Source organism: Oculina patagonica, chromosome 8 (assembly GCF_052425735.1).
Source record: "Oculina patagonica isolate OP01 chromosome 8, crgOcupat, whole genome shotgun sequence".
Taxonomy (NCBI): Eukaryota; Metazoa; Cnidaria; class Anthozoa; order Scleractinia; family Oculinidae; genus Oculina; species Oculina patagonica.
The window spans coordinates 14,984,166-15,001,237 of NC_135765.1; the positions used below are offsets into that span (position 1 = coordinate 14,984,166).

Below are 17,072 nucleotides of genomic sequence, written 5' to 3' on the forward strand. Positions count from 1 at the left end.
ACGTTAGATGTAACAAGAATATTTGAAACTTTTTTTTAGCCGAGCGTCAATGGGCCACACTGCCAGGGCTCATCCTAGTTTCTGTGGCATAAGGCAAATAGGACTGAGTATTACTACTACACGTGCATGAGATACTTGTCCATTGCACGTTAAGATTAAGTTCCTCCAGCCTATTGTCAAGTTTCTCTAACATATTGTCAGAGTGGCCTGGGTAACTGTGGGAGTTACAATGACTCCGGCCAGGGCTTGAACCTAGATTGCTTGATTCGAATTCTAACGTGCTAACTTACCATTAGGCTACCCAACTGCGGGGCAGTTTTTAAAGCCTGTACGAGCAATGTAACACCTTTCCCTTCATCCGCAACAATGTAAACATCTCAGGTACAAAATGCTTAATTAAAATGTCTGAATGTTGTGATTACACCTTAAGCATCCATGTAACCTGCACTTTGTGCAAAATTCTACATAAAGGCTAGGATAGACAGGAAAAAAAAAACTAGGAGATCGTTCCACAATCCTATATCGTATGAGAATTACAAAAACAACAGTGTAAATATAATGTCAGTTTGGGCCATTCAAGTGCCTAGGTAAGGCCTACATGAAGAAAAGCCTAGGCAAATCACTAAAATGCTAATCACTGTCTAGGTACATGTAAAGCCTTCGCAAGGGCAACAAATGTGTGTGGATAATCTTACCACAGGGGGACTGCATTTTACTACGTGTACAATTTTTACTTGGCATTGGGCTTGATGTACACAAAATGCGGTCTGGCACGGTGAGATTGTCAAGTTGTGCATTTATAATTGATCATTCACTTGTTCATTTTCTCCCACCTGTGGTACATATCAAGCAAAATGTTTTTTTTGTTCTTGACATAGCTTATTAACATCTCATCATTATTTCACTGAGCTTCGCATTTACCGACATTTAATTTCATCTCCGTAATCTCCATCAAGTTTAGTCATGCATTGTCACCAGAATTACAAACAAAAATCTACAACCCATGGACCAACCATGTTCACCCACTATACTCCTATTTTGCATAATCTGCAAAATAGCCCCTAACCCTTACCTTAAGGCTTTACCTAGACAGTAATTTTCATATTAAAGATTTACCTAGTCTTCCCTAGGCCATATTTAGGAATTAAAGCAGCCCAAACTGACTTCATATTACTGCTACCAACAATGACTTCTGTAAACCTGTCTCCAAACATTCAATTTTCCGGTGATTTTTCTGGATATGTGTTTTTTTGTGGAATGTAATCACTTTGTCCTATGTGCTACAAGCCCTTATGCAGGAGTACTTTAGATGGAATTCAAGCCCAGCAGCCCATCAGGCCAGCGCTTCATTTTATGGTTGGCTTTTGCTGTTTATGTTCTTGATGCTCTTTTTGTCGGGTTGTTCTTTGTGAGTGTGTATTTTTTTGGGGGGGAGGGGGGGGGGATTGCTAAGTTATAACTATGAAGATTAGAGCACGTTTTCACTTGATTTTTCTTACAAATCAAGTAAGAAGTTGGCAGCTTGTTTGAATGCAAAATACATTATACCATATGAAGGTATTGCATTCACATAGTTAGTAACTACTAGCTATGTTGCATTCGATTTTGGGAGAACGCAACCTAATACTGTCAACATGTGAGGAAAGCGAGTGTTCAATTTGTGGTGCTCAATTACCCTTCCCCCAGCCACCCTAAAGGCTTGTGCGTATACTGAGAGTGAAAGCCTAGGGCTGCCGGCTTGGCTTTTGGCTCTGAATACAGGGAAACTTGAGAAACCGCAGCCTGTGGGATTCTGCAGAATATGCAACGGCTTTCTAGCGTTAAGATTTTCCAAGTTTTGTCTATTCACTTGGCCTACGACTTTCGGAAAATTGCAGTTTCATGTGAAAGTCTCAAATTTTCTTCAAAGACTAGTTTACAGAGTTACACTCCAGAAGTTTTCATATCTCTATAGTTTTCAAAACCTTTGTGAACCTTCAAATAAGATGTACGGTTTTCGGGGGAAAAGACAAAAAGGCCCTTATAAATTTGAGAAGACTAGTTCCCTTAGAATGACCAAAGAGACAGCCTAAAATTAATCAGCAGAGCTCTTCCTAATGGCCTCAAACAGCTATTTAAGGTGGCTCGATCGGATTTTTGAGTGACGAAACCTTTCAACTTTGAGCAACTTGTACACCACCGTAAACAATCCGACTGAAAATCGATCAGTACAGCTGTACTAAAGAAAGATGAAAGTTTCGAATAAGATAAGTTTCATCGAAATCGGAGTAACCATAGCAACATAATGACGTCACCACCCATTTTACACGAGACCGATTTTCTTGTAATAGAGGGATAATTTTGAAAAAAGGCTTCTAGATCTTGGACTTGACATAGTTTTCTAAAGGTCTGCAAAATTTGAAGAATTTCTATGAGAGCGTTTTCGAGAAAATTTTTGATGAAGTTTTCAGGTGCTAAAATACAACAAAAACAAAGCAGTCTTAAAACATTATTGAGAAAACGTTCACAAGGCCCGATCAAGTAACATTTTGGCCTTAAGTGAATCTTGTACTATCCAATTACCTTGGGAGAAAATCTCAGAGAAATCGTTTCATTTGATTTCTTGAAACATCGGCTTGAATATGAACTGGTATGAAGTGTTATTTCGCCCTTTTATCGAAAAAGGGCCTTCGCTTACTAAAATGATCGCGAAATAAAAAGCGCTCGATAGAATTTTTTTAAACTTGGCAGTCAAAAAGAAAAATAAGTTTGTAATGAAAATAATGTCCGATTTTCAAAATAATTGAAACATTCTTAGGCAGTTAATTCAAAGCCTTAACTCAGGTAAACATTGCGCTGTTTTTCACCCTTCATCGGATCGCTGCCTCATTATAAGTCTCCATTGTGTCGTGCCCCGTGCATTTGTAAATTTCAGCACATCTTGAATATGTATAACAGCTGCTTGTTTTCCGAAAACTGCACAGAAACAAGCTAATTTAACAAGCCAAAATACAATAACAACGAGGAATAGGCTAGTAAAGCACTTGTATTATCTTCAGTCTCCTAATAGTTTCAAGGCCAAGGCAGAATTGTCATAAAAATCTCCAGTAATAAATAACTAGTGATTCATGATCTACTGGAATTTACAAATGCCCGCGGCTTGAGACAATGGAGACAGATAATGAAGCAGCGATCCGATGTAGGGTGAAAAACAGCGCAATGTTTACCTGAATTAAGGCTCTGAATTAACTGCCTTAAAATGTTTCAATTATTTTGAAAATCAGACATTTCATTACAAACTTATTGTTCTTTTTGACTGCCAAGTTTAAAAAACTTCTATCGAGCGCTTTTTATTTTGCGATCATTTTAGTAAGCAAAGGCCCTTTTTCGATAAAAGAGCGAAATAACACTTCATACCAGTTCATATTCAAGCCGATGTTTCAAGAAATCAAATGAAACGATTTCTCTGAGATTTTCTTCCAAGGTAATAATATATTAGATAGTTCAAGATTCACTTAAGGCCAAAATGTTACTTGATCGGGCCTTGTGAACGTTTTCTCAATAATGTTTTAAGACTGCTTTGTTTTTGTTGTATTTTAGCACCTGAAAACTTCATCCAAAATTTTCTCGAAAACGCTCTCATAGAAATTCTTCAAATTTCGCAGACCTTGAGAAAACTATGTCAAGTCCAAGATCTAGAAGCCTTTTTTCAAAATTATCCCTCTATTACAAGAAAATCGGTCTCGTGTAAAATGGGTGGTGACATCATTATGTTGCTATGGTTACTCCGATTTCGACGAAACTTATCTCATTCGACACTTTCATCTTTCTTTAGTACAGCTATATTGATTGATTTTCAGTCAGATTGTTCACGGTGACATACAAGTTGCTCAAAGTTGAAAGGTATCGTCACTCAAAAATCCGATCGAGCCACCTTAACGCGTTTAGAAGAAAACTCCCGTTAGGCACCCCTCTGTATTTTTTAAGCATGGGATAAAAAAGTAATATGTTGGAGTTACATGAAAGGGTAATCTACATAAGGGGTTTAAAGCCATCTTATGTTTTCTTACTTTGCTCTCAAATGTTAAGATTCAGTTTAACTGACTCAGCTGAAATCTTAAATGACAACTTACACATTAATGTTACACAGTAATTAAAGCTGAAACATTTACCTTGTCTGGGTAGAAGACTAACATAGTGTGCCTCGTGAATGTGTCCTAACACAAGTGGGTTGGCATTAAGGATAGGATGCTCTGGATCAATGATTACTTCATGGCCAAGACTACTGATAATACGGATGCGAGTTTTATAGTAGTTTGCTGCAGCACGGAGAATCAAATGATCACCCCAGGTGCCATCTTTTCCCATGCTTTTTAAGTAATCCGACCATGTTGGATATCCATCGACAAAATTGAACAGTTCAGTTCCATCAGCCTTTGAGTAAAGAAAGTTTAATAAAACCGAGTTGTATTTTAAATATTTAACAATTATCCTGCGAAATCGCGCGGAATATCGCCTGATACTTAGCCGACGAGGCCGTAGGCCGAGTTGGCTAAAATCAGACGATATTCCGCAAGATTGAGCAGGATAATTGTTTTATTATTCAACAAATTGTCATCGAAACACATTTTGGACATAGAAAAACTGTAATTATGCAGCGCTTTACAAGATTTCGGACGAATATTCGCAACCTACGAATATCGCAGGATATCTGTTATGTACGGATGACAGATATCCTTAACATTTTGACCATATATGGGCAGCGCGCGCATCTGTTGAATAATAAGTTTAAATATATGTTGTTGTTTAAAATGAAATTCAGGTCAAAATAATTTTTATCCTCCTTTGTTCCAGATTTATTATCAAAATCATAATAAATACAAATCAAACTAGTTTAAAATCACTTTGACCTGCTGAAATTCATTATAAACTACAACAAAGCCATTAAAAGTTACTTTTAGGGATGTAATAGAACTGAAATCGTTTGTAACAATTATATTTATTGCAATTAGACATCTACAGTGTGTACTAACAAACAGCACTGTTTTGCACTTTAAACATTTTACAAAAAAATCACTTCAATTTCGCATTTACAAAGCATGTAACCTGTTCTTTTGTCACCTCCTGACAGACATACAGTATATACATGACGCCTTAGCATGACTGCTGGCTCAAGTTTGGGTGACACATGAGATAATGAGTTGGTGAGCGAAGTGAACCAACAAGATGCAAGACCTTTTCACACTCATGAGGTGAGTGTGACCCAAACATAAGCCAACATAAGCCTGCTCACAAACTACATATCAAGCTGATTTGAAATTATATTCTATCAGGTACTGACGAGGTCTACAGCTGTATCAAGAAATTGAAGTTTTCACCCATTTGACAAGTGCATGTATAAAAGAGAATAAGAAATGAAACAAGGGCATGAATGTTTTAAAAAAACCCTTTTACCTTATTGTTTGAGGCATTAATTAAAAGTTGTGAGAAGTCACTTTCAGAGTACTGACTTACCAAGTTAGGGGTTTCTCTAAGGAACTGGACTAAGATTCCTCTCAGCTCCTGGTGTGAAACTAAGATTCCTTTCACATGTTCCAGTTGCTCTGACAATGCGTAGAACAAACAATTTCCTGATGCTCGATTTTCAGAGCTTATGAAACCTTTGTCTAAAGCAATCTTAATCAAATCGTCAGATAGGTCAGTTTTCTTGTGCACCTGGTCTGCATCATGGCGCATTTGTTGTAGGTCATGAATGTTCTTAGCTGCAATCAACAAAAATACTGTTAATCTAAGCCTTTGTAATCTTATGCTATACAGTTTTATGTTTTTTTTATATCTGATTAATTATAAAAGCAAAGTCATTCACAATTAATAACATGTTTGACTAAATCTAAAACTAGAAATAGCTGACACTAGGTTGCCCCCGAATGTTTTTCGGTTTTTCTCTGCTGTTCATCCTTTTCTACAATTCAGACATTTTATTAGAAATTAATTTTCTATTTTGGGTGATTATTAATTATGATACGGTAAATCATTTACTTACAAGAACGCAACAGCATCTTGACATCATTTTGTCATGTTTTGCTGTGGTGGGGGATCTCAGCTAGACTCAAGCTAGACTTTAGAAAAAGTCCGTCGTCTTTATTAATTTAACACGGTCGACCTATCGCGACTTGCGTGGCTCGTTTTCGCGACTTCGTCGCTTTGAATGGGCCGCTTTGCGGGCTCGAATCTAACACGCCTGCCGCGAGTTTTAAATAATCACAATGCATCTCGAGATCTCTTTTGAATTTCTTTTCTTGATGCCGCATAAGTTTTCTCCATTAAAGTAGTTTGTGCCTGGTAAATCACGGTCAGTTGGACAAAGGCTTTCTTATCGTAAATCACGCTTCATGACAACGATCAACTTTTTAAAAGGAAAGGATACCCAAAGAATTTCTCACCTTTGACAATGAAAACGCTTGACTTTCTCAAAGTCGCTCGCTTCTGGTTTCCAGTTTCGCCTGCGGCGAGTCTTAAACAATTATCTCAAGATCTTTTTTTAAAGTTTGTTGTAAATCTCGTCCGGAGATAGACTGATCAAGGCTTTTCTCTGTTCAAGTAGTTTGCGCTTGGTAAATCGCGGTTTTGGACTAAGGCTTGCTTATCGTAAATCGCAGACAAATTTGAAGATATGGCTTGATATGTTCGTACGTGTTCCTAGACATATTTCTTCTTCGGCCACTCAGATGTAAAAAATGTGGATTTTCTTACTTCTCTGCGAGTTACTTAGTTAATTATCACGAAGTCTTTTCAACAATTGCATTGCTTTCGGCTTTTAGACATTGTGAAATGAATAGGCCTCGAATAAAACCTCAAATTATCTTTTACAAAATTCTGCCCAACTGCAATCAACGATTACAAGCGTCGTTTGTTTGCTTGTTGTCATCCGTGCACGTGCTCATGCTTGGGCTGTCATCATTACCCAATCATCGTTTACTTGCGTCATCATTGACCAATCACCGTACAGGGTGTATGTCGGCATTTTACAACTCCCGATACCTACTTGCGGGCTTTCAGCTTGTCGGCATTTTACAACTCCCGAGACTATTTGCGGGCAAAAATTGGTCAAATTGAGAGTTTTCCCAGTGAGTATATACTATATATATACTCTATATTCGTGCGGATTACAATGATGCCTCCTCGGGTTTTGGCCTCTGGGCCAAAACCCTGCGGGGGCAATAATGAAATTGCTGTTATACATGTAAGCTGAGAGAAATGTTTCTCTCACTAGAATCGCAAAACACCAAGCAAAATTCAAAGGCACTTATAAAAATTGTAAATTAGTAACATAGTTACACTAACAGTCCACTAAACCCTTAGATATCTGGATTGCCTGGTTTCACAAACATTTTACATTGCCACTAAATCTCGTCACCCAAGCTGAGATAGGTCAAACTTCTCTTGTAGCCAACTCCTCAAAAGAGGTATGGACCAGAAAGAAAAATTTAAGCAAACAACAACAATCAACAACATTCCTTTTCAGAACTACTCTAACCCGAACAATCACACTAGGTGAACTACTTTAAGGATTGTCAAAACCGACCTTCATTGTTGGTTTCTTTTCTTTGTATCATCCCAGTACCCAACTGATCAATGGTGCCTTCTTGTTCATTTTCCATCTAGAAAAAACCGCTTCTATTAGACTTTTATCACATGAATCAAACAGAACATTTGACAACACAAGCTCACATTAATCACCTGCGGGATTTGCGTAACATTTTCATCGACATTACATGTATATGATAATATCTTAACAAAATTGCAGGTCATTCAGATCAGCAAAGACAATAAATATCAGATTCTGTTCCTTCAATACATGTATATTGGCTTACATTTTGAATGTTTATGTCAATGCTACTCTTCCTTAAGCTGATGGATTAATCTTGTGGTTATGTTCAGTTGCACTTGCTTTACAGGTGAATGTGTTCAGGTTGGTAAATGCACCATAAATCAGAAAGTCTTCACGTCCACTTTCGCTTGTAGCTAAACTTGGAGTCAGAAGTAAAAGCACCTGAAAAAATAAACAAAAACTACATGAAAACCTACTCAAGCTATGTTGAGAGCTCATTGGAGAGTACATTCCCAGGCAGTGGTACGAAAACTACCAGCATGCACAGGCGTACCAGTGTGCACAGGCTGTAGTCCGAGGAGTATATCAGTTTTGTATGATTAAACAATGTAAATTGAGAAGGACAACATTTAAAATTCTCGGGCTCATACTCTGAGCTGCACACCCATTTCCTCTGTTTAATAGTCATGCATACAATTTTAGGAATTGCTCTTCCATGCCACATTAAGAAGAACATGGGAAAACTCCCTACACATTTGAGGAACAACTTCCTTGGGAAGCAGCCCACGACACCATCATGCATTCTACCAACCTGAAGCTGGAGGAGCAGGTTAAACACTTGCCCAGCAAACCTTCCACCCTTACACAAGCAAAGTGCAGTTGGTCTGGAGGCCCCAGGGATGTCTGCAAAGAATGCCCAGTGACCTAACCAGGCTGCACTAACTGCTCCCTGGCTGAAAATCACCTTGCTTAAATGTGCAGATCTCCTAAAGAAAAGTATACAGCGGAGTTTGAGAGGAAGAAAAGCAAAATCTAACAAGCAGTTCTCCACTAAGCATCCAGACATGCTCACTACTTGACAGAACAACCTACCGCACCTGCAACCAACCTCTCCAATGACGACGATTCCTATGTGTTCATTGACGTTCTCCATCTTTGCTCATAAAAGATACTCCACTATATTCTGAGAACACCACCCACTTAGTAAACAAAGTCACCTAATCATGTGATGGAACATCTCACTGTCTGAAACAATGAAGTTTCAAGTGATCAACTCAAAAGACATCCCAGGCAAACCAGCCCTAATCAGTGGAAGGGACAGTGGGTATCTTGCTTCTCCTCAGCAACAGCAAAATCACACTAAAACAGCAAATTCATAATATGACGACCTATAACCACACGGGAACCCATGGCCAAACCCATGTTACAGATCTCCAGCCATGCTCCCATCAGAAAGACGAGCTAATATCCATGTTCAAGAACAACTGCCAAGGCCTTGGATTTGTAGGTCAACCAGTTCATTTTACACTAAACCCTAAGGTCAACCCAGGTACCCTTGGAATGGCTGTAGCAAAACCAACAAAAGCTCAAGCAAAACTGTATTACATTGTGAACAGTGGAGACTGGAAAAAGCAGACCAACCCACTAGAAGGGGCAGCAACATGATAGTCCAAGGTCTTCCCCAATGGAACCACCAAAGAGCAGCTTTGTCTGGACCTAAGCCAGACCTTGCACAATGCCATTATCATTTCACATTACCAGATACCCACCACACAGGATTGTACTGCCAAGACTAACACACAAGAAACATGACATCTTTCTTCTTTGAAACTTAGATGGTTCACAGGCAAGGATCACAGACGAATCCAGCCTATGAACCACCATGCACACTTCCTGGGGTTGGTATCACTGGCTACACCACACCTCAGCAGTATGCTGAAAGAATTTCAGTTACCACTTCATAAGGCTCGGGAGAGCTTGCAAGGTGTCTACTGCACAGCTGACAACATGCATTGTGGGACAAAGTGGCACCAACGAAAAGGCAAGCAAAACTCACGATTTGAATGTCATTACCCTAATGAATTGAGCCCACGTGAAATGAACCTCAAGTAAAACCCACAAAAGGTCCAACCCATCATTGCATGATTTTCAACCCGACCCCAGTAAGATCAGGGCCATTATTGACCTGCCAACCCCAGCTGACAAACAGGCAGATATTAGATTCTCCAGCATGGTTAACCCTAGCTTCCTCTGCTTAAACTTGTCTTGTGATCAAGATTCTTGTTTTGACTTCCACATGTTAAGCTTACCTCATATTAACAAAACTAGTAACACTATCCAATTGGAAACAGAATCAGTTGACATCCCCCAAAAGTAGACAGACCTTAACACCTATCTCCAGAGAGCTACTCCTACTAAGCAGCAACATGCTAGTATCAGTAAAGGACACCACGGCCAAGAACAAGTTCAAGCCAAAAACCAACAATGTTAATTATGTCACAGATGCTAGCAACACATTACTAATTTTAGATGTCGGAAACCATCTGATCACCACACTTCAGGTTCATGGTTGTACATGCATGGTCCTGTCACCGCCATGTCTTCCTTTGTCACCTCACTACAAGACTGCGAGCCAAACAATTGATGTGATTTACTAATGGACAGAGCAACAGATGCACCTTCACAATCAACAGCACCTTTATTAACAAAAGCCTCCCAATGCGCATGCGCTGTCAATTCACCAACTTCATTTATGGCCAACACAAAAGAAAGTACAGTGTACCTCAAGACAAGCACTGGCACCCAAGTCCAAAGGAAAAGGTATGCACCAGAGACCAGTCAGGCTGTATGCCAAAACTGGTCACCAGCCTTGCAGCCTAGACCTGTAAACACCACAAGGACACTCATTTATCATGCACTCGACCTTGTTAGAATACTTTATTCTCTTATGCATTTACTAAAGTTAAACAGTTGCCATATAGTTTATAATTATTAAGGACCAGTAGCTCAGACCCCTTGTCTACTTTTCTAGTCATTGATCCTACTACAGTGTTCATCATTGTCACACCATGTTTTCTTTGTTCAAAATGTCAGGACAAAAGGGGGGATGTTAAGGTGTGCAATGCATCATGGGTTATGTGCAATACTGTGTCATGGTTACCGTAAATGATCTAATAGACACCTGGGGCATCTTTTAAATTTTAGGGGCCCTAGGAGGGGCGTTTTATAGAGGCGTTTATTAGAGAGAGGCGTTGCATGCTGATTTCACTTTAACTGCAACAACGCCGACAAAACAAATGAGTTGGTAGTTCGCTTGCAAAGTAAGATAGAAAACAGAGTTTTTGAATATGACTAATGTATTCTGCGCTAATGTAAAGCCTGGAGAAGTGGTCCATAGTGCGATATCGATGTGTTCATCACCTATCGGCATCGTTGGGCTTTTCAGTGTCCGAGTCTGTTTAGCCACAGGTGGCCCAAGCATGAAATTTGAATATATTAAAGTAAAATGGCGGCCTCTAAAAATATAAGAGTTTATATGGGTTTTAAACGGAAAAATTTTGAGCGATAAATAAAAGCGCAAATTCTAAATAAAGTTGACGGAACATGAAATAGTGTCGTTTGCTTTTGTTACAGTGTAATTTCAAGCCATTTTGAGCTATTTTACGTCGATTTACTGTAACATGTTTATCGTACATAATAATATGACAAGGTAGGAAACCTTGGTCGCTACTGGCGTGCGACATGTGTTCAAATTGGCTCGAATTTCGCACACACAAAAAGCTACCACTTATATTCTGACTTCAAATACCAATGATAGGATGATAAGCGAATGCGTTTCTAAAACGTGCTTGCTCCTACCTCATCATTCTCAGCAACTAGCCGCTTTTGAAATTCCAAAACCAACTCAAAATCGCCGCCATATAGTCCGTGACTCCCACGACAGTAACGAAATGGCCCAAAATAGACTGGACTCCAGTCAAATTGATCCCCAACGGAGAGGGGCACGCTACTTTTGTTCGTGCATCAAGTTGTTTCCACTACCACACGGCGAGGACAACATTTGCCTCTCGTCGCAGCATCCACGCGTGACAACATGGTGTAACGTGGATTCGTGTGACATGATTTTCGCGATTAAAAAAAAAACACGAAATTAAAGACCTGCGAAAAATATACTTTTAAAGATCAATGTTGTGTTTTTATGTTTTTGAGCTTTTTTATGAACAAATCGTGACAAATAAGTCCCGCGAAATATGTGCATTAATTCCGTTCACGCGAAATTAAGTTCGCCGCGCAAAATGTAACAGTATGTCCAGTATATAACTTAAAATGAAATTATTTGCAATTAAATGATTGAAATATACAGCAAAATGGGTAGTAAATTAGTAAATACTATAAAAAGGTCTGCGAATAAGTTACCTTATTATAGGAATATAACGAGGCATTTAAAAAAGGCGCACAAAATTGACGCGTAATAAAATTAACGCGAATTTACAGTCGAAACCGAAGAACCGTGAACGCCAAAACTTATTTCTGGAATGTTTATTGTTCTACGACCAATCAGATTCGAGACGTTACCGCAAACAAACCGCAACAGTAATTAGCTAAAAAGTTTCGATTCTTGAATCACGAAACGACTTTTTCGTCTACATTAAGTCTTTAGATCACCACCGATTAACAAACACTCTGGAATTGTTAATTTTCTTCTATTTCAGAGTTGACGCATAAGCAAAGAATAACTATAAACGATAAATACTGAAAAGAGAAAAATAATCGAACAGACATGGCTAGACAGCGCGTCTAGAAGCAGAATAGAATTTTTGATTATTTTTACAAAATTACGGCCTATCTGGTTTTTTACTTACAATCATTTCTAGGTTTTTGACCAAAAAATTTATTGAATAAACTTTACAAAAATGTTCTCTCTACATATGTACTTTACTTCGATGCGGAGACGAAGCGCGTCGCAGCAAAATTCTCTGGCCCAGTATGTCACGCAACGACACATATTTGAATTTGCAACGGCACGCAAGTTTGCATTTGCTGTGAAAATTCAGGTTTTACAGAAACAACATCGATTGCTCTATAAAAATGCTGAAAAGTAAGTATAAAATACATGCATTCAAGGATTGAATTCCTTTTACATTGCGCTTGCGTTCCTAATTTCAAAAGAATATTCTGATTTTAACCTGAATTTCCTACTTTTCAGACACCGGTGCGCGTAAGGGAAAATATCCACGGTCAAATTTTCGATATGGGGAAGTCTTACCCTCAAGTTATTAGAGAGAATGTCCTGGACCTTTACAATGCTGGATTGTCGCAGAGAGAAATAAGCGCGGATGCTCGAGTTAGTCTTGGTTTTGTAAACAAAATAATAAAAGAGTACGAACAATTCAACTTTTCGATGCCACGAAAAGCCTTTAGTGGACGACAGAAGTATGTTATGAGCGAGGATGTCATGGATTATCTAGAGAACGAAAAACTTAACAAACCAAGCACCTATACGCACGAGTTACAAGCTAGATTGGTGTTGGATGGAGTCTGTTTCCCGCATGAGATTCCCTCGAAAACGTCCGTGAATAGGTTTCTGAAAGAGGAACTCAGAATGACTCAGAAAAGAATCACCCAAGTCCCAAGTGAGTCCCTCACAGGTCCAAATATAGACAGTCAAAATCAGTTTCTGGATGAAGTCAGCAGAATAGATCCATGCACTCTTCATTTCTTTGACGAAGCAAGTGTAATCCGCACAACAGGAAACAGAAGGCTTGGAAGATCATACATTGGAGAGCCCGCCATTGAATTCCAGAGGTATGCTTCAAATGCAAGTTTTACAGTCAATTTGCTTCACTCCGCGATGGGTGTCGACCACTACAGCATTTTAGATGGCCCTTCCAAGGGAACCGAAATGCTGATATTCTTCCATGACGTTTTATCTTTGGAAAACCCAGATGGAAGCACTGTCGTGGAGAGAGGAGATACGGTAGTAATGGACAACTGTGGTTTCCACCATGGGCGCTTTGCCGAAGGAATGCTAAGAGACATGTTTGAAGAATTTGGAGTGAATCTTTTGTTTCAGCCGCCATACTGTCCTCATCTGAATACGTGCGAACTATGTTTCCACCAGATGAAAAGTTTCCTTTGTCGTCTCTCCAGGTTTGCTGAAGAAGAAACCTGAATTGCTATTGCAGAGGGTATCAGCAAGATCACACAACTAAATTCTATTGCTTACTTCCGGCACTGTGGATATCTTATGTGACAATTTTGTTAACTATAATATTAACTCGACAGCTTTCCAAAAATTCCATGTAGTCATAAAATAAACAATAATAACAATGCTTTCATTTTAAAAGTTGTAAATTGCACTGCACAAAATAAGTAACCATCTATCCTTGCAAAATGTTTAGGTTTCAACAGTCACGAATGAACCTGGGGCAAATAACATAGCTGCAAATAATATCCGGTATACCAATAAGTTATCTTCTGGATCGCAAAACACAATGTAATTACATGGCACTACAATTCCTCCACCAGACTCCCAAGTCCTGGGCCAGGGTGCAGAACTTAGTGTAGGTAGTCCTGTTATTTGGCTGTAAAAAAGTGTATAAAAAAGTGATGTTTAGTATGGCTTACTTGGTAAAATAAAAATATTATCAGGATCCAAATCCCATGCAACAAAAAAGGCAATCCCCTCACATACGATTGTGCTATAAGGTATCCCTGCAAAAACCGCTTTCTCCAACTGAAAAGTTGCTTTTTAGTTGAGAGGTTTCATGTAAAAGAAAGTTGCGTCAGATTGCGTGACGTCTAAAATCACGCTCACGCGCGTTTGTTGCCGGAACATTACCAATGTTTAGGTTGTGCCTTTTTTCTAGAATTTATACATAGAGTACTGGGTGAAGTAGTATCCAAATTGTCACTCACCACAATACAACCAATTTGCCTGGTAGGCGAGCGAAAAGGGACCCCACGTAATTGCATAAATTGATAGGAACATGCCCTATGACTTCACCTGAGGCACTGTGCACGGAAACTGCATTGCTGTCATAAGCATTGTTGATCTCAGGTTGACACTCAAATGTATCTCCCGCATTAACAACAGGTTCATAAGCATGATAACCTTTCATAACGCAGTTGTTGATTACAATTTTGCTCATGGTCAAGGTTTTATGTGTCTTTCGGATGGATAGGAGATGAAACAGTGTATGCAAATTGTACTCTGTGGAGCAAAAACGGATCGAAATCCACCAATGACAGCCCACTAGCAGGACCTTTTGAACTTGAGACCGGTGTGCATGGGTTGTGATTGGCTCATTTTGATCATTAGAAAGCAGCTAGATGTGTTTTTGCCACTGTTATCCTGTTTCCCGCGCAAACTGTTTCTAAAGTTTCAAGATGTCTGAAATAAAGCAATGGTTAGCAGCGATGGGAATTGCTGGAATCGAACGATTAAGCGAAGCCTTTGAGGCCCAAGGATTTTCAACTCGGAAATCGCTGAAATATCTAGACGAAGCTGATTAAGATAATCTCTTCTCTTCGCCAAAGAAATTGAGGCTGGCAGAGAAAAGAGCAATAACACAGGAGCTTCAACAACTGAAGCGACAATTGTTCAGTTACGTGGACAAAAGCCCAACCAGTGGACCGACAGGAACACCGCAAACAGCTGCGGATTCTCCACTGGAGCGACGTAAGATGGAACTTGTGGAAAATGTCAGTTTCCTTGAAGCGCAAGTATCGAGCGCAGAAGAGTATTTGTCACAAATGAGAAGAGAAAATGATTCGCTTCAAACGGTGACGCGTGGTTGAGTTTGTGGACATTGTCATCAAAGCGGCCACAACAAAAATACATGTTGAGGCTTACAATGCGATTCCCACCTGAAATGCAGAATTAAGGATAAACACACAGAGGTCGCTAAGTCACTGAATGAAACTCAAAAAATGGTGGAAACACTAAAAAAAAATTTGGAGACATGCAGCCAAACAAACCCTGGAACAGTTCACGCTGCAAATGCAAAGATCGCGCGGAAGTTTTTTCGCAGTCATGCGCCCACGACTAAAGCGACTCAACCCCATTAAGTACCAGGGGCGGATCCAGGGGGGGTGGATTGGGTGGCTAGCCACCCCCCTTGATCCACAACAAAAAAGAAAATGAACACAAAAAATAGAAAATAACGACAATGACACTGGGTAAGGCGAAAAAAAGTGTTGATATTTTTAGCATTTGCACCTTTTTAGCCAGTTTTCTTACTGTTTTCTTTGCATGAATCAAAATTGAACAAAGCGATTTCACAAGCAAAGCATTGACTCACCAAGTCGTCCCCAGGAAACTATGCCAGGGGCTAAAAATTTCCACGCTCGTAAGTGAACAAAACAACGTATATCTGGTCTTTCGTGTCAGTTCGTAAGTTCAACTTCAAATTTCAATCACTGTTCTTAAGAACTAGAGTTTCTGTCCCAAATATAATTCAATGTTAAACAAGGTAAGTTGAGGAAAGGATAGTTTTGTCAAATTATCAAGAAAAAACAGCGGTTTAATAGCTTAATTGAAAGATGTTTAAAGCTGCTCGGAAATCACGTCTAAGAGGCTTCAACTTTTCAAAATTTTCTGGGGGAGCATACCCCCCGACCCCCCTAGGGGCATGGAGTTTGCGACCCATAATAATTTGGCACAAAATAATTTGGACTCCCACTTTAAAAATTTTGCCTTAAACCCTGATAACCCCCCCCCCCCCACCCATAAAAAAGGGGCTTAAACAAGATAGTAAACAAAAAAAATTGTCAGCAGCCACCCCCCTTTGAAAAATCCTGGATCCGCCCCTGAGTACTTAAAGCGGCAAGACTTGGATAAAGATTTAATGTACCTCCAAAGAATACTCGAGAACAAGATACCACCGGAATCCCAGGATTGGCGGCTGCCGCATCTAATCGAGAGCCCTCACCTTCTGAATACTGCAAGCATGTCACCCATTCAGCCGACTGCGCATTCCACACTGCCAGCTAACAGTTCTGCTCCAGAGCGAGTATCTCTTCAAGTGCATGCAGGATCACTGGGGGGAGCAGTGGAAGTAAGTCCAGTGTCATTCACTCCTGAAGCAGTCGCAGCATTAAGAGACCGAAGAATGTTTACACCAGCCAATTTTAGATTCCATCCCTATTACTGACTTAGAACATATTAAAACTGAAAGCATGTAGGTACTGTGTTTAATGATTGTTTTAGTACGGGGTATTAAAAACACAGCTGTTGAGTCTATCCGGCATATTGTTTAATAATCGGGTCAAGTTACCAAGACTGAACTGTTTACATTCAAAGGATTTCATGTGTTAACAATGTATATTTAGGAAAAGTTTACATTAAAAGCTCAATGAGTTTATGCTGCTGTTAGTAGTTCCACATTATTGTTACGGCTGAAACTTTCCGCTTTTGCAATGTACCAGACCGCCCTTTTGGTGTTTCCGTTTATCTTGGTACAAAGAAACTTTTTCTAAC

At 39.5% G+C, this 17,072-nt stretch overlaps 2 protein-coding genes across 2 annotated transcripts in view; one reads left to right on the forward strand and one right to left on the reverse strand.

The window, feature by feature from the left end:
- The window catches only part of LOC144664511 (uncharacterized), a 64,929-nt gene that overhangs the window by 41,322 nt on the left and 6,535 nt on the right, over nt 1–17,072 (reverse strand). Inside the window, exons 4-7 of the mRNA XM_078525676.1 lie at nt 7,854–8,032; nt 7,565–7,640; nt 5,494–5,741; nt 4,152–4,413 (exon numbers count right to left, since the gene is read on the reverse strand). Coding sequence (XP_078381802.1) covers nt 4,152–4,413; nt 5,494–5,741; nt 7,565–7,640 — 586 coding nt within the window. The 5' untranslated portion in view covers nt 7,854–8,032. The remainder of the gene's footprint in view (nt 1–4,151; nt 4,414–5,493; nt 5,742–7,564; nt 7,641–7,853; nt 8,033–17,072) is intronic.
- On the forward strand, nt 12,843–13,763 carry LOC144664175 (uncharacterized). The gene has a single exon (XM_078525287.1). The coding sequence runs from the start codon at nt 12,843–12,845 to the stop codon at nt 13,761–13,763; it is 921 nt and encodes a 306-aa protein (XP_078381413.1).